The sequence below is a fragment of the Pelecanus crispus genome, chromosome 1 (genome assembly GCF_030463565.1).
Source record: "Pelecanus crispus isolate bPelCri1 chromosome 1, bPelCri1.pri, whole genome shotgun sequence".
In the NCBI taxonomy this organism is placed as follows: domain Eukaryota; kingdom Metazoa; phylum Chordata; class Aves; order Pelecaniformes; family Pelecanidae; genus Pelecanus; species Pelecanus crispus.
Genome location: NC_134643.1, coordinates 96681080 through 96709063, shown reverse-complemented (window position 1 = coordinate 96709063; position 27984 = coordinate 96681080). Strand labels below are relative to the sequence as shown.

Sequence of the window (27984 nt, the reverse complement as noted above, 5' to 3'; positions counted from 1 at the left end):
GATGCTGAATTCTTGTTAGCTTTTCTTGTGTCATTATTTTTTAGAGGAGAAGCAGCAGATCAGGCATTTGATCTATTTGGTTTAATTCATCCAAATATATTAAATGTGTGCAATGGTCTGGGTCACTTCCTTCTCAGTCCAAACATGATTTACGCATTCTTTCCTTTTGATTACACAAACCAAAAGCAGGACTGAAACTGCCCCGACGTTCAAAGCCCCAGATCTGAACCTGCCTCACAAGCTGTTCCCTGAACACCAGGCAGAGGAGTTCAAGGAAACAGGCCCTTGCACCTTTGTTCTCTTTTTCTGTCACTCTCAGCAGGAGGCAGTCGAAAAGTAGGGCACCGAGCAGCAGGACCACAAGGGAGCGGGTGAGGTTGTCAGTGTCAAGCAGCAACTTTCCCACTACCAGCAAATCCACCTGCGTGGCTGTGGTGGCTCTCACACCACTCCTGACAGACTCAGCCACCACATTTCCCACCCACCATACCCTCCTGTCCAAGCGGGGCTGCAGGGCTAAATGGAGTGTTTGTGCATCCCTCTGTTCAGCTCTCGTAGACCCTATCCCTAGACCAATGAAGGGGAAAAAAGTTTTTGTGGGGTGACACAGAACAAATGAATTTTTGTTCAATAAATCATCTTAGAGAGACTATTAACTGTAGGACGTTTGAATGCATCGACCCATTCATAAAAGTCTCATCTTCTCTGGTACCCTGCACACTTGCCTTCCTTTCCACTGTCACAACCACTACACTTCATTTTCTTTTCCTTTCTTTTGCTGTTTCTTTTCTCTCTCTTTTTTTCTGTTTTGACCCCGTAATCCTATCTTAACCTTCTAATCCTCTCTGCAGTTCCCTCTTCTCCCCTGATCTCAACTCCCTATCATTCACAGGCTGCCACACTGACAGGAGAGAAAGAACAGCAGATATTTACCAAAGTATTACCATAAAGATTAAAGCTAGCAAATACCATGGCTCACTCATTCCCTCCAGCCCCTGGCCTAATGAAAACACTCTGCACTCTTTCCCCTTTCTTGGAGACAAAATGACAAAGCCCTATAATCTCTAAGGTGGAAGAAAAAGAAGACCCGAAAGTGATTAAAAGGATAGAAAAGAGAGCAGAAAGGGAAATAGAAGTGGGAATAATATTATTTAGCACTTCTGTAGGACCTGACTGCCGATATTACACCAACCTGCAGTATCTTGTGCTTTCCATGCGCTCAGTTTCTGTCTGTACTCACCTCTTATCCCTGATGCTTGGAGCATAAGCTCCCTGAAGGAGGATTCTCCTTTTTGTTCTCTGCGTGCTCAGAGCCCAGCAAAAAGCAATACAGATTCATAGCCCTGGCTTGCAGGCATGGCCACAGCAGGAATAAGCAGACCTCAAGGCACTTTACAGGGGAGATCGCTATCACCAAACCCAGGCTTCAAGGAGGAAAACCAAAACCCAGCAAGATGGGCGACTGATACACAGACACAATTAGGGAAGTGGCACTACCAGGAGGAGAGCTTGGACAACCCGACTGCTGTCTGTCCGACTGCCTCGCTGCAGCCAGGACATCAACAGAAGTGGATGAGGGGAGACCACCATAGTGAGAGAGGGAAACTAAACAGAGAAGTTAGGATAAATGAGAAGACAGACATGGAGAAAGAATGAGAAGGGAGAGGTTAAAAAAAAGAAGTAAAAGCAAAGGAAATAGAAGATGAAAGGGCAAGTGAGAAAGGCAAAGTAGAAAAGAGCCAAGCTTTGTGGGGTCAGAGGGTAGGGAAGGGCTTCTGCAGCACATGGAAACAGACTGCTTGGAGCAGGACACGGGAAAGATTTTTGTGACAGCAGGAGTGAAGTGCATTGTCCTCACTGAGGCTCGACATTTTCAAAATATGACTCTGAAATAATGTGGCACTATAAACCAGGTAACTGTATGTCCAGGCAGGGGAGTCATATGCATGAAGTTCAGACTTCTCCCTCACTCTGACACGTTCACCTTCTACTTGCTTCACCATCCATCCACACACGCAGAGACAAGGGGTACCATGCTGAGGCCACAGGATTTATTGGCAGAGCAGACTCACTTGAGTCCCACTATGCACAGAGCTTTACTACAGAGGAAGAATTACAAGGAAGAAAACTGTGCGCACAAAAGCTCAGCTCTGACCAACTCAGAGCAACAGATTCTGACCAGTTTGGAAAACTAGTCTTTTCTGTGTATCAGGCTGACAACAACCACCAAGCAACCCCCACTTCCAAAAAAACTCAAAAACCCAAACCCAACCTGCCTGTCTTTTCCACAGATCTAGCCAATTCAAATAATTAGAAAGAGGAGCTTGACATAATTACAACTTTGTCTTTCTTCACATGTAAAGTCTGCAACAGTGTTTTTGCTGCTGGACTCCCCCCATCCAAAGAAAGGGGCTATTCACTGCAGCTAAAGCTGATCAGTGAATGGGTGCATGTCACCCTCTCGCTATGCAGTGAGAATCATGCACTTGCCTGGACTGCTTCCATCAAAAGATCTCAAAGCACTTGATGAATAGTTCATTAAAGCCTGGCAGCACCTTTGGGAGATGGGGAAGGAACAATGAATGATCACTTCAGTCATCACAGAAGGGCATCTCCCTTTAGACTTGAAAAGCGGAGCTTGTTAGCAGTGCACAGATGCACCACAAGACAGTTTAGGGAAGCTCTGAAGAATACCTCTTCCAGTTGAAAGTACAGAGGCAATTAAGCAGCTAACCAAAGTGAAATTTGGCCAGGAGACAATAAAGCAATCCTGCTTTTCCCTAGCACTATTTAACACCTTTCATTCACAGACCTCAAAGCACTTTTTGGTGTTAGGTATCTTTATCCCTGTCTACAGTAGATAAGGAACGGGAAATCTAGGAAGGGGAAATGGTGTGCCAAAAGCCACACACAATGAGTCAGAAGCAGAGCAGAGAACAAACGCTGGGTTTCCCAGGCTTGCTATCCCACGTGTCATGCCATCTCCCACATTATCTCTGTGCTCACTGCATCTGGACACATCTGTATTTAAAACTTTTCACTGAGGAAGTGAGGCGCATGCATCCAGCTGGCCAATATCCATCCCGGGTTATAAATCCACAGATAAAACTTTCAGCGCATTCTCACTGCAAACCACAGATTCCCCCATCAATCGTCTTCCTCTGTATCTCCACATAAGGCACAGTATATGCTTAACAAACATCTGTTAGCCACACAGCAGCATTTCCGCTCACAAAGCTCTTGGCTGAATAATATTGTAAAGAGCAGAACCTGAGCCAAGCACTGCCTAGGCTCTGCGCCGCAGGACGCTCCGAGGCAATCTGTAGAGGTGTTCAGGGGCAGCAGCACAAACACACTTCCTCAGCTTATAATGCTTCAGTTTCTGGGAAGAGGGTGGGAGCATTGCTAAGAGGACCTGTAGTCCTCCCAGGATGTACTGCTTTTCTAGAGACGAGGAGGATCCCAAGTAGCTTTATATTTTGACAGTAGGATGCAGAGGGGATCCTGCTACAGAACTTTCTTGTGGACAAAGTTGGAGTGCACCTGGGGTCATGAAAATTTGTTTTCCCAGGCTGCCCATGCTGGATATCAGATGAAAAAGGGCTGCCTGGCAGAGCTGCACTTTGTGTCAGACAGACTTGGTTGGGCAGGCTCCAAGGTGCTCCTCCTCCTTACTATTTAATTACTGTGAACAGAGGTTTTAACAGAGAGAGATGCTATTTGAGACAAGGCTGGTTAGAAAGATAGCCAGGTCCTTGGAGTTAATAATTAATTACCATGCATTCTCAGTCTTACGACATTAACTGCTTACCCTTTTAAATAGTAGTAAATTGGAGATACGTGTCTAATTAGAGAGTTGTAAAATGTTTTGGAGGATTGAACAGAGAGACAGAACCTACAGAGATGGAGTGGGAGGCGAACTGCTCTCTGGGAGGAAAGGAGATGTGAGAAGGAGATGATGTTGTTACTACGAAGGACTGTTTTATTTTGTAATGCACCAGAGTCCTGATTATCTGAACGGACTTCTGGCTCTGCCTGGCTCCACAGCTGCACGCTCCCAGAAGAGGGGAAGAAGGCAGCATACTGGACGTATGCAGGATAGATTTCTTCCTAGAAGGTCAAAGAGGGACCTTGAAGTCTGCCGCTATTATCAATCGAGCAGATTTTATATTTCACGTCCTACTAGCAGGCATATCCCCATCCGCTCCAAAGATTTTGGAAAGTATATCCCAACAGGCTGTACTACACACACACTAAGTTGGAATTACTGATAGAAGGAGATCAAAAACACTAGGGGCTCTTACTACAGAGGCATACCTGGATTTTCTGTTCTTCAGAAACACAGACTTAGAATGCCAACTTTTTTTTTCCCTAATTTAATTAGGGGAAAAATAATAGCGAATAAACTATTCAGTGCTGGATTTGCGTTGAGTATCATGCGATCTCAGTCTCTGCTACCAGCACCTTACTAGAGCATATTTCAGATCAAAACCACACCAAGCAGTTTTCCCGTATTCTGTGCAAATGCTTTTTATTTGCACATTTGTACTCTCCAGTAGGCTCTCCTGGGAACTGAGGTCAGTTACATGGTTTAAGAAGTTTGTTACAAGGCAAAAGGATTTCTTGTTCCATATAAAATAACATAGCTCAAATAAAGTTCAACTGAAATAATTACAATGATCTATTAAGTAACCACATAACAGGCAAGCCCAAAAGAGTTTGCTCTAAGGGAGTACATGTTAATATTCTTCTTTTTTTAGCTCTGATTTCTATGGCTATGTCTCATTCACTGGTCTCCACGCCCATTTCCTCCCATCTGAATACTTTTCCTCCTACTTCCTCACCTGTAAAAAATAATTTAATGACCTTTGAAAGATACTGAAAAGAGTTTCATTCAAACATTGTGCAGAATGGCAGAGTTCTGGGGATGTTACTGTGTCCTGGCGCAGCAGGAGGACGGGCTTCACAAAGGTTTTCGTCAGGTGGCTTTGGTTTTCCTCTACTGAAAGATACTACTCAGTATCTTCTATCTTCATGAGATTAAATATTGGAGACAGTACGTTCCTTGGGCAACATCTTTCGTATGATAAGATTATAAACAAAAAGACTGCTTATAATCAAAGATGGCTTGATGCTTTCCAAAAGCATTGGGTGCAAACCCAGTAGTCCTGTCTGAATTCCGATTAGTCTGATTACAATCTGCCTTCCCAAACTCCTTTGCAGTTCCAACTGGCTACTTTCTTCTTCACCACTTCTTGTCTTAGATCTGCTGCTGTTTGCCATTTAATAATTGCAGGGTTCAGCCTCAGAGGTGACTGTGCTTGAGTGATGAGCAGAGCACAGTGACCCCTCCATGGGTGTGTTCTTACATCATTACCAGACACGATGCCTCACCTCAAAGATTCCCGGGAAGGCAATAAGACCGCTTTAAGAAACAATGAATTTTAAGGAGAGGAAAAAAAAAAAAAAAAAAAAAAGGTAGAGCATGACTCTGTAAAACAAGAGCCCAAATGAGCGGCACATTGACTCAGTTTACGAATGACTGAGAGAAAGGCATTCTGCTGGGCTATCTGCTGTCTTAAGCAGGAGCACTGACCAGGCACATGATGCTGGGGGATGCACGTTCTAGGAGGAATTATCTGAGTTACCTTATTGGCTTGTAAATTAACTGTAATCATTCAGAAATGAAGATTCATGTATGGCAAACTCATTAAAACTGTCTGTTCAGAATGGGCAAAACCCCAAACATAAAGATGGGATGCACCAAGACAAAGAGAAAAAATGAGGCCAAGCGCAGTACTACACTGCAATACAATGTCCCACATCAGGTCACCCTATCTGCGAAAGATGCAATAGAAATGGAAGGGGTTCAGGGACAGGTGACAGCAATGAGTTAGAGGCCTGGCAAAATTTCTGTTAAGAAGGGAGATTGAAAACACTGGGACTTTTTGCTTTAGAGAGGAAACAAATCAGGGTAGATAGTATAGGGATATATAAAATAATGGAGAGTACTGCAAAGGCAAACACCCCGATACACCTAGGGAGCATCCCATACATCTGCAACACTACCTATTTGAAGCTGGACGGGATTTTCTGCTTTCCTATCATGTGTAAGAAAGTGTGGAACTCACTGCCACAAGGTATTATCCAGGCCAAATGCTATCCCTAAAAGGAGTACAATACAGTTATGTGAACTGCAAGAATATCATAGAATCACAGAATCGTTTAGGTTGGAAAAGATCTTTAAGATCATCCAGTCCAACCATCAACCTAACACTACCAAGTCCACCACTAAACCAATTAAGGGTAGAGTAGCAATTTCCTGTTTCCTGGCTTGGTGGCTGGATCATTTATAATGAAAGTAAAAACTAGGAATCATTAAGTTTGGAAAGGACCTCTAAGATCATCATTCCAATCATCAACCCAACCCCACCATGCCCACTAAACCATGTCACAAAGTGCCACGTCTACCCATTTTTTTAACTCTTCCAGGGATGGTGACTCCATCGATGGTATACATGATGGGAAAACACCTCACAACCTCTTTCCCTTAACATCAGTGATATCCATCCTCTTGCTTCAGGCTACAAGCAGGAAACAATCTGTCCAGGACACAGAAATTTCTCCTGTCAGCAAGTTGTTTTGTGTATTTGCCCACTTAGGAGGGTTTTATATTTTCTTATATAATGCAAATTAAAAAATGCAAGATACTGATGTAAAAGGGTTCTGCTATCATCTGCTGTTTCCTAAATTCTTCTGTTTGTGAGGAAATTCATATATGCTAAACAAGAGTCTGTTTGAAAAGCATTCTCTCTTAAGGGTTTTTAAGTGTTCAGGCAAGAGAGAAAAGTGATCTTCCTACCCATTTTAACAAGCTCATAGAAGACCTGGGAACAAATTTCCCTTTCAGATGGCTTGTGTCCCAGCAGCTAAAAATTCCCCCCCCCCCATATCGTGTCACCCCTCATGACTCTGAGTGATCTCCACAGAATGTTAGATCTGGCATTGACCCATCAGGGAACACACTCATTCTCAGTAAACTTTCAGGGAACAGGCAGCTTGTTTCAATAGATTTACAATATCAGTCCCTGAAAGGACCTGCCACAGACATAGCTCCAAGATTTACAGGTCTGTCGTTTCCTATGACCCCATCTAGATCTTCTCAACAGAGCCCAGTGAGTTGTTACACACTTTGTAACCACCTTTTTGGATATCCTGCTTTATTCCTTTCCAGCAAAGCAAATAAGCACATCTAAACCCAACAAAACACATTACACTGCTATCTGTAGGCTTATCTTCTCAACTTTCTTGCCTCCTTTAGAGATGCATAAATGTAGGTTCCTCCTTTGACAGGATGCTTGTTCTCTGGACCAGAATCTCCGTTTCACAGAGAGGGAAACTAAGGTACAAGCACTGATTTTCTCGGGAACACAAAAGAAGCTTGAGTGTTCCCTGCACACAGCTTCATTTCCACTGAACTGGAACAGCCAGCTCTGGCCTTTCTGACCACAACTGAGAAGAGACAACCTCTTGCTTTTGCATTTCATTAGGGGACATTCATGTGATATCCTGGTCCAGCAGCCAGTTAGGTTTAGTTAGCACAGCTCTGAACATGACCTATAAACTGGGGTTCCAGTCTTAAAGGTTCTGATCACCTATGTCCGGCCACTAATTTGCTGAGACAAATCTCCTTTTTGAGCCTCAGGGTCTCACACGGCAAAATGGGGAGACTAATAGTGACTGGCCTCAAAGGGGAAATTAATTAAAATACTTTGAGATTCAGAAATGGCAGGGACTACTGAGCTAAATAATCTGAAAGTAATTCCATGTGCTCTAGCACAGATCTGACAACAACTTATCTATGTATGCTTTTAATAGAGGTTAACGTTTTCATTTCCTCTAAGCATATTTTAGGCTCCATCACATAAAAGCAAAGTCTACACAAGGCACCACCAAGCAGAATGCACAATCATTAATTTCTGCAAAGCAGCCTCGGTGTCTGCAAAAACATTCCAGGTAACTCAATAAATTAGAATAATAAACAAAGAAAACCGGAGAACAAGCAAGGACAGGGCAGAAATCACAAACGGAGGCTGACAGCATAAGATATGGTATAACGGCAGTCCAAACTGGGCCTCCGTGAGGCACTGGAGAGCTGCTGGGAGGCATGCGTGAGGTGGAGGATATCCAAGTCTTGGTACTGTTCCCTATTACTCCTTGAATCTCATATGAGCAATTTTAATTTAAATATCACTGTGCATATGCCACCAGGGCCGCTCCCTGCAACGCCTGTGGGGAGATCTTCAGCTGGCAAGCACAGCGCAGCCCCTGTAGCCACAAGCCCTCAGCAAAAGAACATTTGCTGATGCAAACACGAGCCCCAGCAGCAGCAAGCAGTGCCTAAGGCTGAAATGGTGCTGCAGCAGGGGACGTCTGGCTGCTGTCAGCAGGATGGACCCTGGTGTCAGCTAGGGAGATGGAAAGTGCTTCATCTGCCCACAGGTGTTACACGCTACTCTCTGCTTGCGGGCAGGGAGCAGGGGAGATGAACAACTGTGCCTCTAAACAGGTTGCTTTTGGCTCCTCTGTGCGGTACGTATTCCTGCAGAACCAAATCAACCCCAGAGGGGAGCAGAAGGAACCTTTAATCCTGGAAAAGCATAGTACTTTCTTATAGGAATGTCTGCTCACTCTTAACGCGCCTGTCTCGTGTGATAGCAATGGCAGCCACCCCCCCGTGGCTCTCCCAGCCTGGGGCTCCCCACACCAGCTCTGCCCCTGCACCCCCACACCCCCTTCCACTGCTCCAGAGCTATTTCTTTCCCCAGCACATCAGGCTTACGCATCTTCAGTGCTCGCTTCTGCAGGTTCTCCTATTTCAGTCCCAAGCCTCTTCTGAACAGAAAGTACTGTCCGCATAAAAATGACGAGGCCAGGCAGAAAGAATTAGGTTGTAAGGAAAGATTCAGCAAACTTGTTCCACTTTCCGTCTAGATCAAGACCTGAACCCACAGGAAGCCTCCAGAGGTACTGTCTGCTGCAAACGTACTGTGACATTTAAGAGGCCTCCCGGCGAGTCCGGGGAGCAGAGGGATGGACTTCTAGGGGGAAGTTTTCTCTTTGCCACGCAAGGAATTGATGCTATTTATAACAACTCCTGCTCTCCCCAACTGGGCATGAAGACAATCAGCATCTGTCCAGGCCCTCGGGGAGACCGCAGAACCGGAGATGTTGTATATGTATGCGTGCAGTGCCCGCTGCTGCAGCGTGAAAGCAGCGGCGTGGGTAGAGAGGAGCTGTGAAGGGCTCGGTCAGGGCTGGGGAGATGAGGGGCTGGGGAAGGGGGCTGAAGGGAAGGGGATGGTGCCAAAAGGGACGGGTTTTGCATGCAAGTGTCTGTTACTTGAGATCATACAGATGGTTTCTCTTTAGCTGCGGTTTTGAAAAGCCCCCTGCCTACTCTGCTGGAGGCCCTTTCCTGCCAGAGCCAAACGCGGAGCTCCCAGACGCAGGAGGAGAGCTCAAAGGTCTTTGAAAACAGAGAGTGCATTATGCTGGGGAGCTGGGAACTGGAACTCTATACAGGTAGTATCACACACCTTTGTCTGCTTGTCCCGGCAGGGTGAAGCCCAAGAGCAGCACTCTGACCAGGACCTCCAGCCTGGCAACTGGCTCCCCCACCGCCTGCCTCCACCACCACCCCATTCTGCAAGCAGCCCCACCTCCTACCCTGTCCCGCACAGCAATCCCCTGGCTGTAATTCCTGTGACTTGAAGAGGGGCCCTGCCCATCTCCCTGACTCCTGCTGCTCCCTTCCTGCTCACACTGAAGTTTCCTCTCCCTTTGTTTGCCCCTCTGACACATCCAGGCTCCCTGCAAAGGGAAACCCCCATGCTGCAAGGCCCCTCTGGAACGTCGGTCTCTGCTCCTCTCCCCTGCCGCAGCAGCACAGACAATTGTTTTCTTGCTCCGTTAAGCCAGTAAATGAGGCTGGCTTAGCTCAGCACCGTGAGCCAGTGCTCTGAGCCCAGGATCTGTCTCGGCAAAATAAGTAACACCGATGTGAACACAGGAGCGAAGGAGGGATTTGTGAGTTTGGCACCACGCTCTTCTACCCCCAGACACTGAGGAGAGCTGCTTCTTGAGACCAAATCAAGAAAGCTAGTGTAGCCTGCAGATGTTTTGGGGCTTGGCCAGGTGACCGTGCTGCCTTCTTTGAGGCCATCCACCCTGCTCCAGGAGAAGATAAATCAATGCAAGGCAACATCTGCCAAGATATTGACTTTGGCTCTGCTCACGGACTGCCTGCACTTCAGAGATGGGTAATATTCAGCTTGATTATCTCTCACCGCCGAGAGGAAGTTTCTCTCTATGCTTAAAATCACTGGGATGAGCCAAGGAGGAATCGATCTGTGGGAGAGAAATGCTGACAAGAAAACACGAGTTGGAGACAGGATGAGAATGGATGAAGGGTGAGCAATGGAGACAGCCTCTGGCAGCTTGCCTGGCCAGGTTAGCAATGGCCTGGGTCACTACAGCCAGAGAAAGATTAAGACCAAACACGTTCATCCAAATTTTACAGCAGGCCCCTGTTCCTCCCCTCCCCCAAATAGCTTTTCCTCCCTTAACTTGCTCCTCATCCTCCTAAAACATCCTTTCTCTACCCTCCCCTGCAGCCTCATTGCACTGGAGTTTTCTGGTTGCTACATATGTCCCTGTAAAGTCACCCAATTCACTGCTTAAGGCATGACACTCAGCGGTTGCAAGGCTCGCTGCCTGCCCCGCTTCGCGTCTTACGTCACATGCCACCTCCCTGGTGGTGAAAAGCCCCAACAGCGCTCATACACTGTACCAAATCCACCTCTCAGGTAGACCCTGAGTCCCATGGGCTTATATCCCAATGCACAAGGTGATGTCACGCCAGGGAAAGGTGACATTTCATTAGCAGAACGTGCTGACAAAGCCTCACGAGGTGAACATTCAGCAACATCATCAAACTTTCCCAGGATAAAACACTGAGCCTTCAACCTGTTTTTCCTATCACGCTTGTGGTAAAACATCCCCTAGGTCCTGTGGCCCTCCAAAGGCAGCAGATGAGAAAAAGATCTAAGTCCCTTTGAAAGAAAATTGGTTTTAGGGATAGTCTTGACACTGATTCCTACTTCTGTTTGTCAGATAGGTTAAGTGTCACATGCTTGGACTAGAGTGTCACTGATTACAGATTCCTTGGAGCACACCATGCTCCTGGGATGGAAGGGAGAAGGGTAGCCACAGCAGAAGAAATTGGTAAGGACCTCCTGGCCAAGCTCACTTAGCCCCTTGCTGAGGCACTTCTCTGAACCTTTCTGCTGTGTTTCTGTCCATGCTCCTGCCATTCTCTGAGCCTGAAGGCTGCACAGAATCGAGAAGCAGAGGTGGAATAGACCCGAAGTAACCATCTAGTCTGTTCTTCTCTGTGACGGATGGATCAGCTCTACTTCAACATTTGTGGCATCTGTCACTCCTCGTACATGTCTAGTCTGTCCTTAAAACCCTCCAGTGATAGAGCTACACAGCCTCCCAAGGCAATTTGATTCAATGTTTTGCTATCTTTACTGTTGCAGAGTTCTTACCAACATTCAGCCTGTTTCTCTTGCTGCAATCTTAAACCACTCCTATCGTCTTCTCCTGCAGAAGAGATCATGCCTTTCTTTTGTATCTTGTGTACCTGCATGCTGTTACTAATATCTCATGCTTAGTCCTCTCTTCTTTAGGCCTAACATCCCCATTTCCATCCATCTCTCCTCACTGACTATGCTGCCTAGTCTTCTGATCATTCCAACTGCTCTCTTCTGGACTACATCCAACTGGTCCACATCTCCCTGGAAACGTAAAGTACCCCAAATAGACACAGGGCTCTACTTCAGCGTATACAGTGATCAGGAAGCAGGCAACACTACCCCCAGAGCAGACACACAGCTAGAGCAGAACACAAGATGGCATCCAGTAAGACACTGAATGATGCTGTAAAAATCTGCTGCATGCCCTTCCCTCTCTCTTCTCTGGGAGCTGGATGCTGCTCCCACTTTGAGCACCAAGTGGAAAAAAAACAAAAAGAAAGGCATTTGAAAGGCTAACTGATCTGACTATGTCCAAGGCCTTTGACCCACCTGGCCTGCATTTAAGCACCACTTCCCAACTCAGGCAAGAAGCAAGCCGCACATGTTTCTCCACCTTGGGATACACTTTTCAAATGGATAGACCTGCATGCCTCTGACTCATTGCCAGTACTGGAGACCAGCCAGGAGAATAGGAAGGGAAGAAATGCCACTCTAAAGGCCAATGAATACGCATGAAGCATGTTACGCAAGGACCCCTGTGGACCCCCTTGTTGGGGTAAAAGTCCTACAGATGGCCCATCACTAAGCACAGTTGATGCAGTGGGGAGGATGTGTGGGTGGACAGATAATCTGATATTTAGCTGAAAGAACTAAAATGGGTTTAATGCAGTGCTAGGAAGACAGATTGCCTGCAGCACCTTCTGCTCCTGATTACGGATGCCAATCTCAGGTTTCCCTCAGGTGTAAAAAGCAGCCAGGATGCATGCCTTTTCACAAAGTCTACAGAGTCCCAGTCTCACAAAAAGGAAGCCCCACAGGAGGATAATAAAGGGTGACCAGCACTGAGAAACATCCCTGCTACAGCACCAGCAGCTGGCTTTGGTTTTCTATAGCATCTTATGACTCCATGCCAAACATGTGGGGCTGTCTCCAGAGTTCCTGGAAAGCCTCTCTCCTGCAATGGACAAATCTGGTTGAAATAATCCTAACTCACAAGCTAAAGACCTGCTGCTTCTCTTCAAGGTCAGAGAGGTTTGGCACTTAGAACACCAAGGACTTTCCATAACATTGCACCACCACCGTCTTTCAAATGCGTCTGCCGCCTTTGCCACCTGCACAAGAAAATCTCAGGTCTACACCCCAGCACTGATCTGGGTCACCCCATGTCAGCATCATGCAGGAATATCAAGGTTCTCACCCAAAAAAGAGCAGCTGCCCCCTTCCAACTTCCAGCAGTAGAATCACAACACACCAAGGAAGCACTGCAGCATGTTCTTCTGCTGACAGAAGCAAGGCGGCTTTCACAGCAGCCTGCAGCCTCAGCTCTTGCCTGTCAACCACCTCATCAATGAATGGGCTCTCCTTCCACTCTATTTCCAACTTGGGCTGCAACTGAAATCAGGAGCAGCAGATCACTGGGATGCAACAGGCAACCAACTACATTCCTGCTAGGAAGAGAAAGAGCTTTACTGGTGATGCAGCCCCCACTTACTATCCCTCCACCACACACCCCTTCCTATGAGCTCTCAGGACAAATAGGCACCAGGCATTCTGTGTAGGAACAGAAAATAAATACACTGGGAATACTCTGCAGGCCCAGCCTGAATACAAAGCACTGATTGAGTGGCCATGCCCAACAAGAGAGCTCAGAGCCTGCTCTATCATCTACAGCAGAAGAGCCAGGGCACTGCAGTCACTATGGCACTCCCCCATCCTTCTCTGCCTTTCCCCCAGCCCCCCATTCTTGCTCCCAGGTCCAGAAGGGAGGCAAATTCAAAGGAGCTCATAGCTGAGCAAAGAGAAAAAGAAAAGGAAGAGAGGGAAGGGGCTGGAGTCAGAAATAAGGATGTGTTGGGGAGGGGTGAAAGGTGAGGAGATGGATTGAGATAGAGAGAGAAAGCAAAGGAGGGAGGGAGGAGATGGAGAAGGCAAGGAAGAGATGTGACAGACAACTTCATCAAGCAAGGTGGCAGGCTGGATGCGGGAGTGTGCCAAGCAGAGGGAGCTGGGTGCGATTTGCAAGAGGGGAGATGGGAGAGAGAGATTTCAGCTGTCTCTCTGATGAACTTATCCATCCTTTCTCTCTCAGTGGACAAATCTCTGCAAACACACTCTCCCCTTCCCTTGCTGGCAAGAGACAGCCAAGGATGGCAGTGGAGGGAAGGCAGATGAGGTACGGCATGTGCACAACTCGAAGGCTTTGGGCACACTCCAAGTCTCAGCAGTAGGTATAATAACAACAGGCCCTAAGGAATGGGTCTAGCTGGTGAATGAAGTAATTCCTTTTCTGTTCCTCATTAGGATGGGATCTCCTATTACTACTGCCCACATTTAGCACACTTGAAGGGGTACTGCCTCCATATACTGCCCTGAACTGTTTACTGCCCAAAAGCATGGCTGCCTTATGTAGCGTACAGGTGAGAAAGGCAATCTTACTATGCATATTTCTTTATGCTCTCTGTCTGGTTTTGGTTTTTTGTTTTGTTTTGTTTCTTTTTTTGTTTAATAAACATGAGGCCAGTACTACCTGGAGTCTGCCCCTATCCATACCCCCCATTGACAAGTTGATCCATTTCAGACAAGTACCATTAGTGGGAAAGTTGGAGGGGAAAGTCACTTCAAGGGGGCTGCATTTGCTTAGCTTCTCATCACAAGGTTCATGGTTCACAGGACCCAAAGTCAGCTGTTCACAAGCCACTCACTTGCACGCGTATGGCCTGTCTGAGCACACAGCCAGCACCCCCATCTCAGCCCTGCTACACCCAGGACTGATTTCAATTAAATAGCAGCGTAATCCAAGAGACAGACAAATACACCCATGCGGGTGTATGGTGGGTGCGTGCCAGCAGCTGTGCGGATGTGTGTGTCATTTTTCCATGGCATCTCAAAGGGCTCTGGAAAGCTGCTTGCTCCCTCACGTTTGCTGCAGTCCCAATTGCCTCTCTGCAGCGCTGCCAGCCATCCCGACGGTCGGTGGCACGGGGCAACTGGCTGGTGACAGGAGCGACTGGCTAGGGAAAGTTAGCCAATGCTAACATCCAAAAGGTGTTGCTTAAAAAGGAGCGATCTGCTGTGGCCAGGGTTGAGCGCTGGGGTCACGAGGTCCCTGTAGGTTCTTCTGCTCAGGGGAAGCAAAGAGGTGGTGGTGGGAGATGTCCCCATGGCAGGGGAGAAGGGTGTGAGTGCCCGGTAAGCTGTGGGGCTCCGAGGTCCTCACCCCGCTGTCCCAAACAAGAGCCCCGCTAAGCTGGAGCAGCCAGGGTGAGTCTGAGGGGCCAGCCTGCAGAGCTGGAGGCAGGGGACAGAGTCTGCCTGAGAAGTGGCAGGGGGCCGTGGAAGGACCATCCAGCGCACTGAAGACTAAGGAGGTGGCAGACGGGAAAAAAGGGAGGGCAGGCTGCAGCAGTCCCTCCCCATCTTCTTCCACCAGCTTAAAACCTCCCCTGTCCTTTGACTCAAGAGGACTAATAAACCTGCCTGCTCTGAAGGGACAAACAGGCTCCACTGAATCATGGCTCACGTGTGCCCCTGCTTATACGAGGAGGGGGACTCAAATGCCTCTTCCCCCACAAAGCCCCAATAAACAACTGCCTCAGCTGGCACAGGCTCCCTGCTCTATAGCTGCAGGGGGGGAGACTACAGATGATATTATATTGTATTTGGCAGAGTGGGGACAATAATTTTTCAGAGTAATCACTCCCTGAATCCCACTTTTCTCCAAGCTCAGAGGCCACCCCAGAACAGATGAGCGTTTCCTAATGTCCCCGTGCTACCAGCAGCACTCAATGGGATTGCTGCCTTGTAGTGGTGGTGGTGTTCTCCCCTCTTAAGCATTTTCCAATTCCAGCATGCTTATTTATGTCTGGTCCCCACTGTCACACACTCTCCTTTCTGTCCCAGACAAGATGAACACAGGCCCTGACCATGGATAAATTCCTGCTGACTCCTGTTGGGAATCTGGGCTGGGGGTAGGAATGGAGCTCACTACAAAGGAGCTAGTGTGAAGGAGTCAGCTAGGCTTTGTCACTGTGGCTCCTCTCCTCCAAAGGAAAAGAAAGAGATAATGATATTAGAACATTTTAACCTTTCTTTTTCTGAGCTTGATAGGCTTGGCCCGAGGCACCTTTCCTAGCAAAAACAGGCTGCTGTAAGATTGATTGGTTGGGTACAGAGTTTAAAGGTAATTTTCTCTTGTCACATGCACATAAATTATTGTGGCTCAAGCTGCGATCAGCTCCACGTCTCACTTGTTCGACTGCTTTTATGCCCGGGCTCTCATGAGGAGTTGTAAGAACCATGTCCAGTCCTCCCCAAGCAGCATCCTATATAAATGTATCAGGAGCACCACAGGTGTACACACAAAGTTAGTGTCGGGGTTGGGGGGGAGGAAGGGGCACATGCCTGCAAATCTGTACAGCCAGGGATTTTCAGCTGCAGAAGTTGCAGCTAGAGCCTTGTTTGCTCAGCTATGAACCTGTTTAAAGTGTTCTGTCTATGAACGCCAGGGCAAGGAAAACTCATCCACTTGGATTATTCACAAGGGGGAGAGACAAAAAGATGCACATGCACACACACAAAGGAAGCACAGCTGCAGCCAAAGTGAATTCATTTTTAACATTCATGAAAATATTCACAGAACACTTCAGTGCTATTTGCCTAAATTTTGCTGTTTGGAGTAAACACTTGAGCCAGCACAGGCTATATGTTCTAGGCGCAATACCACATCAGGGATTAGGGGGGCCTCTTGGCTCCAAGTCACAGATTCACACTATGTCCCCAAGTACATGTGGTCCCCTTACTTTAAGGCACAGACTCAGTCTACCGCTGCATAGTTCCTGACTCTTGGCCCTGTCACAGACAAGGCGACTTTACAAGTACTCACGGCCATCGCATTCCCCATCCACTGCAACCTTATGCGACAAAGGCACACGTGCTCTGCCAAATTTAAACACAAAAACAATGGCAAACAATGACAGCTCTGGCGCGCACCTGGTCTGGGGGAGCAGAGCCCTTTCTGCCCCTCCGCTTTCTGCTCCCTCTCCTCAACTCATCCCCTTCATTGATTTCTTTCCCTGAGCGTCCTAAGCAGCTCACACAAGGGAAAATGCTTCAGCACACAGGGGAGACTCAGCTGAAGCCCTGAAGACAAGAGCTGTGTGCAGTTGTCTCTTCCTCCTCCATAAATACAGCTGAGACGACGACTGGATAATTGGCTAAGTGCCTGTCAGCTTAATAACAGAGAGAGAGAGACACAGAGAGGGAGAGATTTGTATTTACTATTCAAAGTCATGGATGCTGCCTGCCAGTGGATTTCAACATGGGTTTTGTTTGCACAGCGAGGCACAAAAAGGGAACAGACGTGCAGCTCTGAATCATGGTCTCCCTTGCCCAGCCTCGTGTGAGGGTGGACTACCAGCCTGGGATGGAGGGAGTGAGAAAGCAGAGAGCTGAGGTAGCTGCCATGCAGGTACCGTCAGGTTCCCAGTTAGAGTATCCCTGGGTTCCTACACTGGAAAATCACCATCGCCACCCCTCACGAGGCACTGTTGTCACTGATACACTAAGTCACGCCATGTTAGGGGCAATGACAGTGGCGCATCTCCAACACGGGCACCATGATGTCCCTGTGAGTGGTGGCTGCACAGCTGTGTGACCACCCCTATTTTGTTTCACAGCTGCACAGCACAGAGGTTGGTGCTTGGGGAGCTGGAGCCCTCTTGGCCCTTCCCTCCCCCTTGTAAATCCAGTCCTCTTCTAGGAACCCACCTACGGAGAGCACCTGTGAAAAGAAACCACTTGGGCACGTCCCACCTCCCACAGGAGGGTGGGAGGGGGGTTGTGAAGGACAAGCTTCCCTGATCTTCAGAAGCTTTCACTACTTCCCTCTGCCACAGAAATGCAAATTTCAGTGGTGAAAGTGGTTCAGGTTGCTACTGGAAAGGGACAGTATTGGCCAGTTCTACCACAGTGTTAACCACTGAGCCTCAGAAGAGGAAGATGCAATATTCTGTTTGCTTGCTGCTTTTTTCCTTCACAGCTGTAGCAACTGAGGCACGGTGAAGCGAAGGATACTTCCAGCATTAGTAATGGTTACTGAGGCCCAGGAGTCAGAAAAAGATCTCCAAGGAAGCAGTCTGCTATCCCATCCATCAGGCAGTACTGCCTCTCACCGATACAACACTTGCAACTGGACGAAGTATATGAACATTTGTACAACTGCACGCAAGAAAACACTTTCCGTTTTTAAACGGGAACAAACATAAGGAAAGACACATTTCCGCACATGCACGTGCAAACACGCACCCCCCCAAACCTCATACAGATGTGTTATTGCAAAGTATCTGTTGAACTCCAGCCCAGTCTGAGTGGGCTCAATTCCATCAAGTTAGCTCTGACCAAAAGAGCCCAACCCCAGCGAAATCAATAGAGCTGCGGCAGGGCTATTTCTCCTCTCTTTGCATGGGGCTGAGCACAGCAGTGGCACTTTAGGGTCACAGCCGGCCTCTCCCACACAACCGAGTTGCTCCTAATAAAAATCTGCAGAAATATACATGCGTGGGGGAGATTGGCTGTTCAGATTATTTTGAAATAGCTGTTTTCTAGGCAGAGGCGAAACTCATCGTTATTAGTTCCCATTACTTACCATAAAACCAGACACGTTAGATGTGCCTGAAGCCTGAAGCAAATGCTTTGGTGTCAGATTCAGCTGAAAATCACATTCATTTCTTCTTCAGTGAGAGAAGAGTAAAAGAAAACTCAGTAAATTCCTGACTTCACCTTTGTGCCCTCCATTGCACTTACTCCAGCAGAGCACGAGTTCACACAAGCCAGAGTGAATTTTGATGGACAACAAAACTAGGTACCTTCAATGAAAATGGCTATATTCAGCCTGGCCATAAGCCTGTCGAAGCCCCGCCACTGCATCAGCAGTGAGCTGTGGCCCTGCAGCTCTGTCAGAATCAGATGTCTGTGGGTCTGGATATAAAGGGCAGGTACGTGTAATATATATTTTGAAAACTTATAGTTATGAGACAGCAAATTCCAGTAACTACGAGCTATTTTAAGACTAGGTCTTTCCTTATGACCTGCTGGGGAGGGGAGCGGAGTGGAAGAGGTACCGACTCTGAGACACTCCAGGTAACACGTACTACTATATAAATTTTAATGCCAACTAAGTAGGAGAACATATGGTACTTAGCTGCAAACTGAAGTGTGTGTGCAGACTCAGGGGAGGAGGTTAAAACCATACAGTCTGATACTGTCTCTCCTCCTCCATCTTTCTGAATGCAAATTATACATACAGTGTTATTAAACATACATAATTTCACCAAAGAAAGAGCCTTTCCTTTTCTAATTTCCATTCCACCCTCGCTTGTGGTGGGTTAGTCCCACTTTGCAGAAAACGCAGTATCGCAAAGGCCCCGCTCACCACTGGGCACACCATATATAAATACTGCATGTATACCTGTGTGCATATAAGGAGAAGTGCTAATCACCAGTCTCTGACCATATACATACTGCGATTTCCTTTATCGTATGTATGCATGCACACTCACATATCTATGTATGCATGTGTGCCTTCATATAATGGCACCATCTGCTGCCAGACCTGGAAGTTTTGCAACATCATCTGTTACTACATTTATACATTTCTTTTTATATATATATATGTATTTTTTGAAGGAAAGTATCAGCAGAGTACAGCCCCTTTTGCACAGATCCTGACACACCCTCTCGACACATGTACGCTAGATTTGATAACGAAGGCTTTGCAAATACTGGAGAAAAAGAAGAGCGTTTGGGTCTTGTAGTCCATACCAGCGCGGATGAGGACGTACTACGGAAACCTCGTTTGTCGCCTGGCTGAGCCGAAAGGCAACCCAAGCTAATGGATAGGTCGCTAGGCTGGGTGCGCCTGAGCCCTGCTGTGCAACCCTGGGCGAGTCCCCTCACCTCCAGCCGCCTCCTGCCCACCCCCAGCCTCTGCCCGTCCCAGCTAATAGCCTGCACGCCCTGCGGAAGAGGGGCTCGCTCTCGCTCTGTGCTCGCGTGGCACTTAATACAAAGACCGCCTCAACTTAGTGGCGGCCTTTAAGTGCCACAACAACACTACTAATAATCAAGGTTACAATTTTACTGCCAAGGCTGTATTATTATGTAGCATTATACCTTTGAACATGCCTATTCTCATTTCTAGCAAAGGGCTCAGCTCAGTGCTCCCTGTTATAAATCATATGCTAATTATAAATGTAATCTGAACAGCTTTTACTTTTCTTTTAAAATTACTGTATAGGGCATAAACTTTGTTGTGATGCTGTGTTGCTACTGTGCCTGAGGTGCCTTTGTCCTCTAGCGTAGCTCTACATGTAGAATATCAGCAAAATACTGGGAGGCCAAGAACAGAGATTGCATAAATTGCTTATATTGCAGGATTACATCAACAGTGCTCTACCACTACTGCTGGTAATTTGATTCTAACCCATCCTTTGACACGTGTAACTCGAAGAAACTAAGTACCCATTAGGATGGAAGCTCCTAAACGTGCCATCATCCTGAAACTTCGTATTATTTAAAAATACCTGATAAAAATGGAAATTGCACACTCAGTTAAATGTTGGTTTTCATCAGTGCATCAGCATCAGATTGATTTAATTCTTGATGAAAAGTTGATGCTTGGAAAAACTCAAGAACAATGAGCCAAATTCTGGCCTTGGCGAGATCCCAGTTCTCCAACGGCTGAGCATCATCTGAGCAGCACTCAGCAGCTTAAGCCCTGTATGAGTCACTCGTACCTCTTTATTATCAGTCCCTGGGAATCTGCCCCAAAGACAAATGCGGTATTTCTGGCAGTGCCCTTGGGCTTTGGTGGATTTGTACTGGTATAACTGAGCGGATGGGAATGGGGATGTGCCCCATTTTTGTTCCAGCTAGCAATGAGCTCTATTTCAGAAGTCATTAAAGGCCACATTTGCCCTTGTGCCAGGACTACTAAAAGCCCTGGGCAACCTGCAATTCCCACTGACGCCCTCAGAATAGTGCTTCAAAGGCACTTTGCCGTGAGCTGCTGTGATGGTTCCTGCGAGAGCTGATCTTTCCCCCTACATGCTGTACAGGTACCTGATCCCGCAGCATGGACTCCATTGCCATTTTGCTTCTAACCCATCTTAAGGGCCAAAGATGACACAGGGGCATGGTTCCCTCCCTCCCCAGGTTGCAGTAGCTGTACATGTCCCGCTTAGCCAATGTCCTCCCATTTCTCATCCCCTCCCTAGGCTGGAAGTGAGTAACAAAGTACAGGGTCCCTGCCTTTGTGCACCTAACACTTGCAGAGAAAATGAGGTGGGAGGGGATGCTGGGGGCACGTAAACAGAAAGGAGATTTGGGGTTGGGGCTTGTTTTTCTTTTCCTGTTTTAATTAGTTTTGGGGGATATTTTGTGTGTTTGTTGTTTGGAGATTCTTTTTTTCTAACACCAAGGCGGGAAGTTGCATACAAAACCTGACAACCTCATGACTGTGATCTTGCAAGCAAAACATTGGCAGGAATTGTAGCACACAGTTCCCTCTCAATACTCAAAATAAGGTTCAGGGAAGCTGGCAGCTCACGGCTTAGACAGGCATACTCTTCGCTGGGTAAAGAACTGGTTGGGTGGCCGAGCCCAGAGAGTAGTGATAAATGGTGTTAAGTCCAGTTGGCGGCCGGTCACGAGAGGTGTTCCCCAGGGCTCTGTTTTAGGGCCAGTCTTGTTCAATATCTTTATCAATGATCTGGATGAGGGGATCGAGTGCACCCTCAGTAAGTTTGCAGACAACACCAAATTGGGTGGGAGTGTCGATCTGCTGGAGGGTAGGATGGCCCTGCAGAGGGACCTGGACAGGCTGGATTGATGGGCCGAGGCCAACTGTATGAGGTTCAACAAGGCCAAGTGCCGGGTCCTGCACTTCGGTCACAACAACCCCATGCAACGCTACAGGCTTGGGGAGGAGTGGCTGGAAAGCTGCCTGGCCGAAAAGGACCTGGGGGTGTTAGTAGATAGCCGGCTGAACATGAGCCAGCAGTGTGCCCAGGTGGCCAAGAAGGCCAACAGCATCCTGGCTTGTATCAGGAATGCTGTGGCCAGCAGGAGCAGGGAGGTGATTGTCCCCCTGTACTCGGCGCTGGTGAGGCCGCACCTGGAATACTGTGTCCAGTTTTGGGCCCCTCACTACAAGAAAGACATTGAGGTGCTGGAGAGTGTTCAGAGGCGGGCAACGAAGCTGGTGAAGGGTCTGGAGAACAAGTCTTATGAGGAGCGGCTGAGGGAACTGGGGTTGTTTAGCCTGGAAAAGAGGAGGCTGAGGGGAGACCTTATCGCTCTCTACAACTACCTGAAAGGAGGTTGTAGTGAGGTGGGTGTTGGTCTCTTCTCCCAAGTAGCTAGCGATAGGACAAGAGGAAATGGGCTTAAGCTGCGCCAGGGGAGGTTTAGACTGGAAATTAGGAAAAATTTCTTTACGGAAAGGGTGGTCAGGCATTGGAACAGGCTGCCCAGAGAGGTGGTGGAGTCACCATCCCTGGAGGCGTTTAAAAAACGGGTAGATGTGGCACTTCGGGATATGGTTTAGTCTGGTCTACCCTTGATTAGTCTAGAGTGGGCTTGGTAGTGTAGGTTAATGGTTGGACTGGATGATCTTAAAGGTCTTTTCCAACCTAGATGATTCTATGATTCTATGATTCTATGATTCTAAGACAGAGTTAAAAAATGAAACCTTAGCAAGCCTGACAGGCTCTCTGATATACAGCATCATCTTTGAAACATCCTGCTCTCTTGTCTTAGTTGTAGCTGGCTGAACACCAGAAGCTCTGCTCAGCCCTTTTCACCTGTTGCAGCTTTCAGACCCCTCCTCCCTTTTCAGCCTTGCTCTAAGGAGCGGATCATTACCCTTTTCCCTGTGGATAGTCTATCATGGGCTATTTTTGTTCTCTCTCTCTGCAATTCCCTAACTTGCCCATGCCAAATACTCACTAAAAGTCATCAACCTTCAGCAAGGCCAACAAATGAATCAAATCTGCTGCCAGGTCATTTAGGAGATGAACCAGCATAGAGTTAGGAACATTTTTTAAAAGTCCATAGCAAGTTAGTATTTTAAATGCCATAGCTTCAAAAAGTCATATCCAAACTTCTCAGAATAATTCTGTTCTGAGTAGCAAGCTGTAGATGAAGCTCCAGAGGAATGGCTTCCTTTAGGAACATTAGGGCTTATAATAAACTATTTTTCTCCACTTCATAGAACAGTCCACCCACCCATTCTTCCACCTACAAGTGTAACACTATATACAAATGTATAAGGCCCCAAAGGAGAAGAATCATTCAGAATACCCTGTCTTTGGTGCTTTGCTGAATGATTTGCACCACAATTTACAAGAACAAAATGTTTTTAGTTATATGATCACTATGTACATTGCTTTTAAGTCTCACCAACTGCATACATTTTTTCTTCCTCCTACATTTTCATTTCCCTTCAAGCTACAGGATGGAGCTACTGGGCACTGGTAAACCGCCGCTGCACGCTCCCTCTTCCCTCTGAAGTAGATGCATAGCAAAGATAGGCGATATGATCTCTGTATAGAAATCTCTTACCTATCTCTCTGTGGAGGTAAAGAACTGCTCTGAGCACAGTTAGTATAGATCATCTAATGGTTTTTCCATCTAGCTCTTCGCCTTGCATTGTCACTAGTGGATCTACAGGCAGGGAGAGCGAGATGCTGGAGTTTTTCAAACACAAGGCTGTCTTAAAGTGAGCTATGTTTTAGAGGGGCAGGGAAAACAGCGAGGGGGAAGCTAGCAAACCAACCCTTAGCTTTAAAACTGAGGGAATCAAATGTCATCCTGGAGGACCTAACTTGTACGGGACAGAGGGAAATTTCACCCCTTCCAGCCGCACGTGGCAGTCCTGTTTCCCAGCACAGCCTGGCTTCTGCCTCTCCTCAGAAGGAGGGACTGAAACGTCCCGGAAAGCTGGGGCTGGTCCCAGGGAAAGGGAAGGGAGACAGCTGCTTTTCCTAGGAAACATGAAAAGCACATAGCCAGCCAGATCTGCTTAAAGAGCTTAGGAAGGCAGCTGAGGGAGGAAGAGCCTGTGCACTGGCCACGGTCACTTCTGACAGAAAAAACGCAGCCTGCCAGGAACACCGTATTGCTTGGGGCAAGCAGTTACATGGCTGAGTGGCGTGCTGCTCCTGCGAACTGTGTCACTTGGCACGCATCTGGCTGACACAGCTGGATCACCTCACTCAGGTGTTTTATTTTAGTGCCTGACATAACACTGGCAAGCCACGCACTCCACACACAAACACCGAAACCACTCTCCCATGCAGCCCCGTTGAGCTTGCTGACGAACGCTTTACACGCAGCACATGCAGGCACCATCTCCACCATCCGCTCAGCCCTCTCTGCTGCAAATGCAGCTTTAGCACACAGCACCTAGATAAACTCAAAAGCTCCAAGGTTAAGTGGGAAATAGAAATCCAGTGACCCCTGGCTGGGCAAGTGAGCTTAATGACTTTGCTGCTGTACGTACCAAACATATGCCAGCAAACATCTGCCTGAGCAGCCCCTCTGAAATAAATGAATGATGGAAGTGATTTGCCTTTAAAAATGGGATAAGTCAGCTGGGAGTCCCGCTAGAAAAGGGTTAATGGGATATATGAATTGCTAGCGAGTGGAAGGGAGAGGAGAGGAACCGGAGTCAGAGGCAACACCCCTTGTTAGGTGTTTACCATGTCGCATCTAAACCCCTTCCATCGCATATGCAAGGCAGATGAATTACTCTGTAAATCCTATTACTCCGTGTGGATAAATCTTACATGCGAGTTAACAAGTCTGGAGAGCTGGGGAATGGAAGCTGCTGAACGGATATTCCAGGATCAAAACAACCCAGCACACGGGAGCAGAGAGAAGCGATACGGTTACGCACACGCGCGCGCACACACACACACACATCCCTCTTCTAGCATCCTTCTTCCCTGATCCCATCTTGCTAGCTCACATACCCTTCTATCATTAAATGAGAGGGATGCAGGACACAGGGGATCATGTAGCAGACCATTTGGTGACATCTAGCAGGATTTATTTCAGAGAAAGAAAACTTTGCTGCTGCTGTTAGCTTTGCTAAGGAATTGCTCCCTTGATGCTTCAGGGTTTGTGCACTATCAGCTCCTCATACAGATTACAGACTTATTTTAAATTACGTCCAGTACTTTTATAGCCATAATACACAGTGTGTGCACACACTCATACGCACAGAATTTTCCTTCAGTAGGGAAGTTACCGCAGGTAAGTTGAACAAGGCAGAATTTGGAAAAGAAACCCACAGGAAAAAGATGACTGTTTCAGCTATATGGGACGCTCCTAACTGAAAACCCAAGTAGCCTCAGAACTACCTTTAGAAAGCCTGCACAACGAATACAGAAATATAACTCTCAATACCGGCTGTGAACAAGGCTTCATGTGCAAAGACACCCTCATCACAACCACTCAGACATGAAGGCACAGCATACACCCATCTACTTAGCCCTGCAAAGAAACCAACACAGTGAATGAGATACAAGCCTCATAAATGTTGGAGCTCTTACACCATTTTTTCACCAGCCTTTTCAACTACTGTATCCATCTCCCCTCCCTTCAGGGCAGAAAAATAAATAAATAAAATTAAAAGCCAGAGCTTCCCAAAAGAACTTGCCCGAGAGTTCTGGCAGCACCAGGGATAAAGTTTTTGCATAGGTACAAAAAGAAGTATGGGAAGATCAATGGAACATCTGGCAAGCACAGCTGGATCCCTTTTCAATTTCTCTATTGATACTGCAGGGCTAGTGGAAAATGTACATTCACGAGAGCCGGCTAACACAAACAGATATTTCCCCGCTGAAATTCTTTTGATCCAGAGCACTACACAGAGGAGAGTGGCAGCAAGAGGTTTTGAAAAGCTTTGCGATTTTTTTATATTAAAGCACAAACACACACGCAGAGCTTGTTTGTAGCAGCTGCTGCTACTGCAGTTCGAGAGGTAAAATAACACACACTCTCGCAGACATACACGCACAAATCTGTATCGCATCACATGTATATGTTGCACACATAGACATACAGATACACACATAGGGAAGGAAAAGTTGGCAAAATGCCCTACCTGAGGATGGCTGTGTCCCCCTGCCTCACGGTGATGTTATCGGTACCTCGGGTAAAATCCACGCTGCGGACTGGCAGCCCTGTAGGGAGAAGGCAAAGCAATCTCAGTAGGACCAGCGGTAATTGTTTCCGATCAGGCTGAGCCCTTGCTACCATGGCTGGTCTCGTCGAGTTTCACTGTCTGTACTTGTGTGTCTCTCTCTGCGTGTGTATGTGGATAGACAGATGTACAAAGAAAACCAACAATAATAATAATGTACAACTCTGGCTCTGATCGACAGCCCCAGGAAGGGGAGGTGATTGCACAGTCCTCCTTAGCTGCCACTTTCTCTTCCTTTTTTTTCAGTCTCTTGCTGGCTTCTTTTCCCCCCCCTTTTCTTTTTTTTAAGGCTTTCCAAAAAAAGTCTTAGCACAACCTTCAAATTAAAAAAGGGGAAAAAAAAAGAAAAAAAAAAAAAAGAGGCAAGAGGAAAAAGTCAGGTAACAAAACAATTAAAACCCAATAATAATTAAATCGACCCGTCTGGAGTGATGGAGAGAGGTGGAAAAAAAGGAAAAGGAACAAGACGAGTCCTGTGCGAGCGGATGGTCCTGCTCCAGTGCGCGGCTGTGCAGCTTCCCAGCCCCGAGCTCCCTTCCTAACCCACTTTCCCAGGCGGAGCGAGGGAGGGAGCGGGGCGGGAGGAGGCTGGGAGGGAGGAGGCAGGGAGGGAGCCTCACTGCTGAGACGGCGGCTCGGCACCGCGGCGGCGGCGGGCGCGGGAGGGGAGCTGCGAGCGGCGCTGCCCGACCCCCTCCCGGGGGTGCGGCGGCCCCCGCCGGGGAGCGGGGAGCGGGGCTGCCCCGGGCGGCCGGGGAACGGCGCCGGCGGCGGCACGGCCGGGCCTTCGGCAGCCGGCCCGCGGCGGGAAGGGGAGGGGAGGGGAGGGGAGGGGAGGCAGGGAGGGGGGCACTGCAGCAGGGAGAGGGGGCATGGGAAGGGGAGAGGGCTGGAGGGCAGAGGGGGGAAGCCCCGAGGGAGAGGGGGCTGGAGAAGGAAAGCAGGATGGGGGAAAGAGGGAGAAGGGGAGTGCGAGCGGGGAACTGGAAGCGGAGGCAGACCCGGGAAGCAGAGAGGAGAAGACAGGAGCAGCCGGGAGAGGCAGAGCGGGCGGGAGGCACCGGGAGCGGAGCAGAGAGGATGGAGGAAGATACGGCCGGTGCTGGCAAGAGACAGCGCTGGGGGGGGCGGAGGGGGGGGGTCACACAACGAAGCTGTGGGCGAAAGTGCAAACAACTTGGCTTTGCGGCCCAAAGCCACAAGCTAGCCGATTCACAGAGCAGCATCCTTGGCAACTAGCCTCTGCAGCCTCAAAGGTTGCTTTTCCCCCCCTCTCAGACTTTCCTCTCAGCAGATAAACAGTTGTACATCCCTCCCTCCGCCTCCCTCCACTCAGCCCTTCCCGCCCCCCCAGCTCCTTTCCCAGCCTTTGAGGGATGGACCGGAGACAATGCTGGTATTGAGCTGCCCGCAGTGTGAATACTCGGCCTGTCCTCCCCGCAGCTGAGCCCCGAGCCCGGCGGCAGCGCTGCCCACCCGGGAGCGCTCCCACAGCTCCCACAGCTCCCGCACCGGCACCGGCGCAAGAGAAGGGAGGTTACATCTATGGAGAGGAACAAGCCGTACGTTTTACTGCTGATGCCTGCCTGCCATTCCCCCAGCCCGCTCTCCTCTGCCTGCAGGAGGGGTGAGGAGAGCTGCTCCTAGGGATGTTTGGCTAGCGTAACCCTTCTGCGGCCAAGGCACGGCGGGGCGTGGGAGGGGGAAGCAAAGAGGGAAGAGGTGCTTTGCGGGGGGTCCAAAGAAGCGGGTGCAAGAAAAGCTGAGGGGAACTCCGCTGTGAGTTGCTGTCCTGCACGGCCACAGCGCTGCTGCGTGCGGGCGCAGGAAGGGGAAAAAAAACCCAGGTCTTGTGCACGCTGCCTGCTTTACCTCTGCTCCTGGAACCTTACGGGGATA

The 27984-nt window shown here is 48.2% G+C and overlaps 1 protein-coding gene across 1 annotated transcript in view; it reads right to left on the bottom strand.

Annotated features, from left to right (window-relative positions):
• The window catches only part of LSAMP (limbic system associated membrane protein), a 321315-nt gene extending 295174 nt beyond the window's left edge, over positions 1-26141 (bottom strand). The window contains exon 1 of the mRNA XM_075710257.1: positions 25987-26141. Within this exon, the coding sequence (XP_075566372.1) occupies positions 25987-26141 (155 nt within the window). The remainder of the gene's footprint in view (positions 1-25986) is intronic.
• Between the last annotated feature and the right edge of the window lie 1843 nt (positions 26142-27984).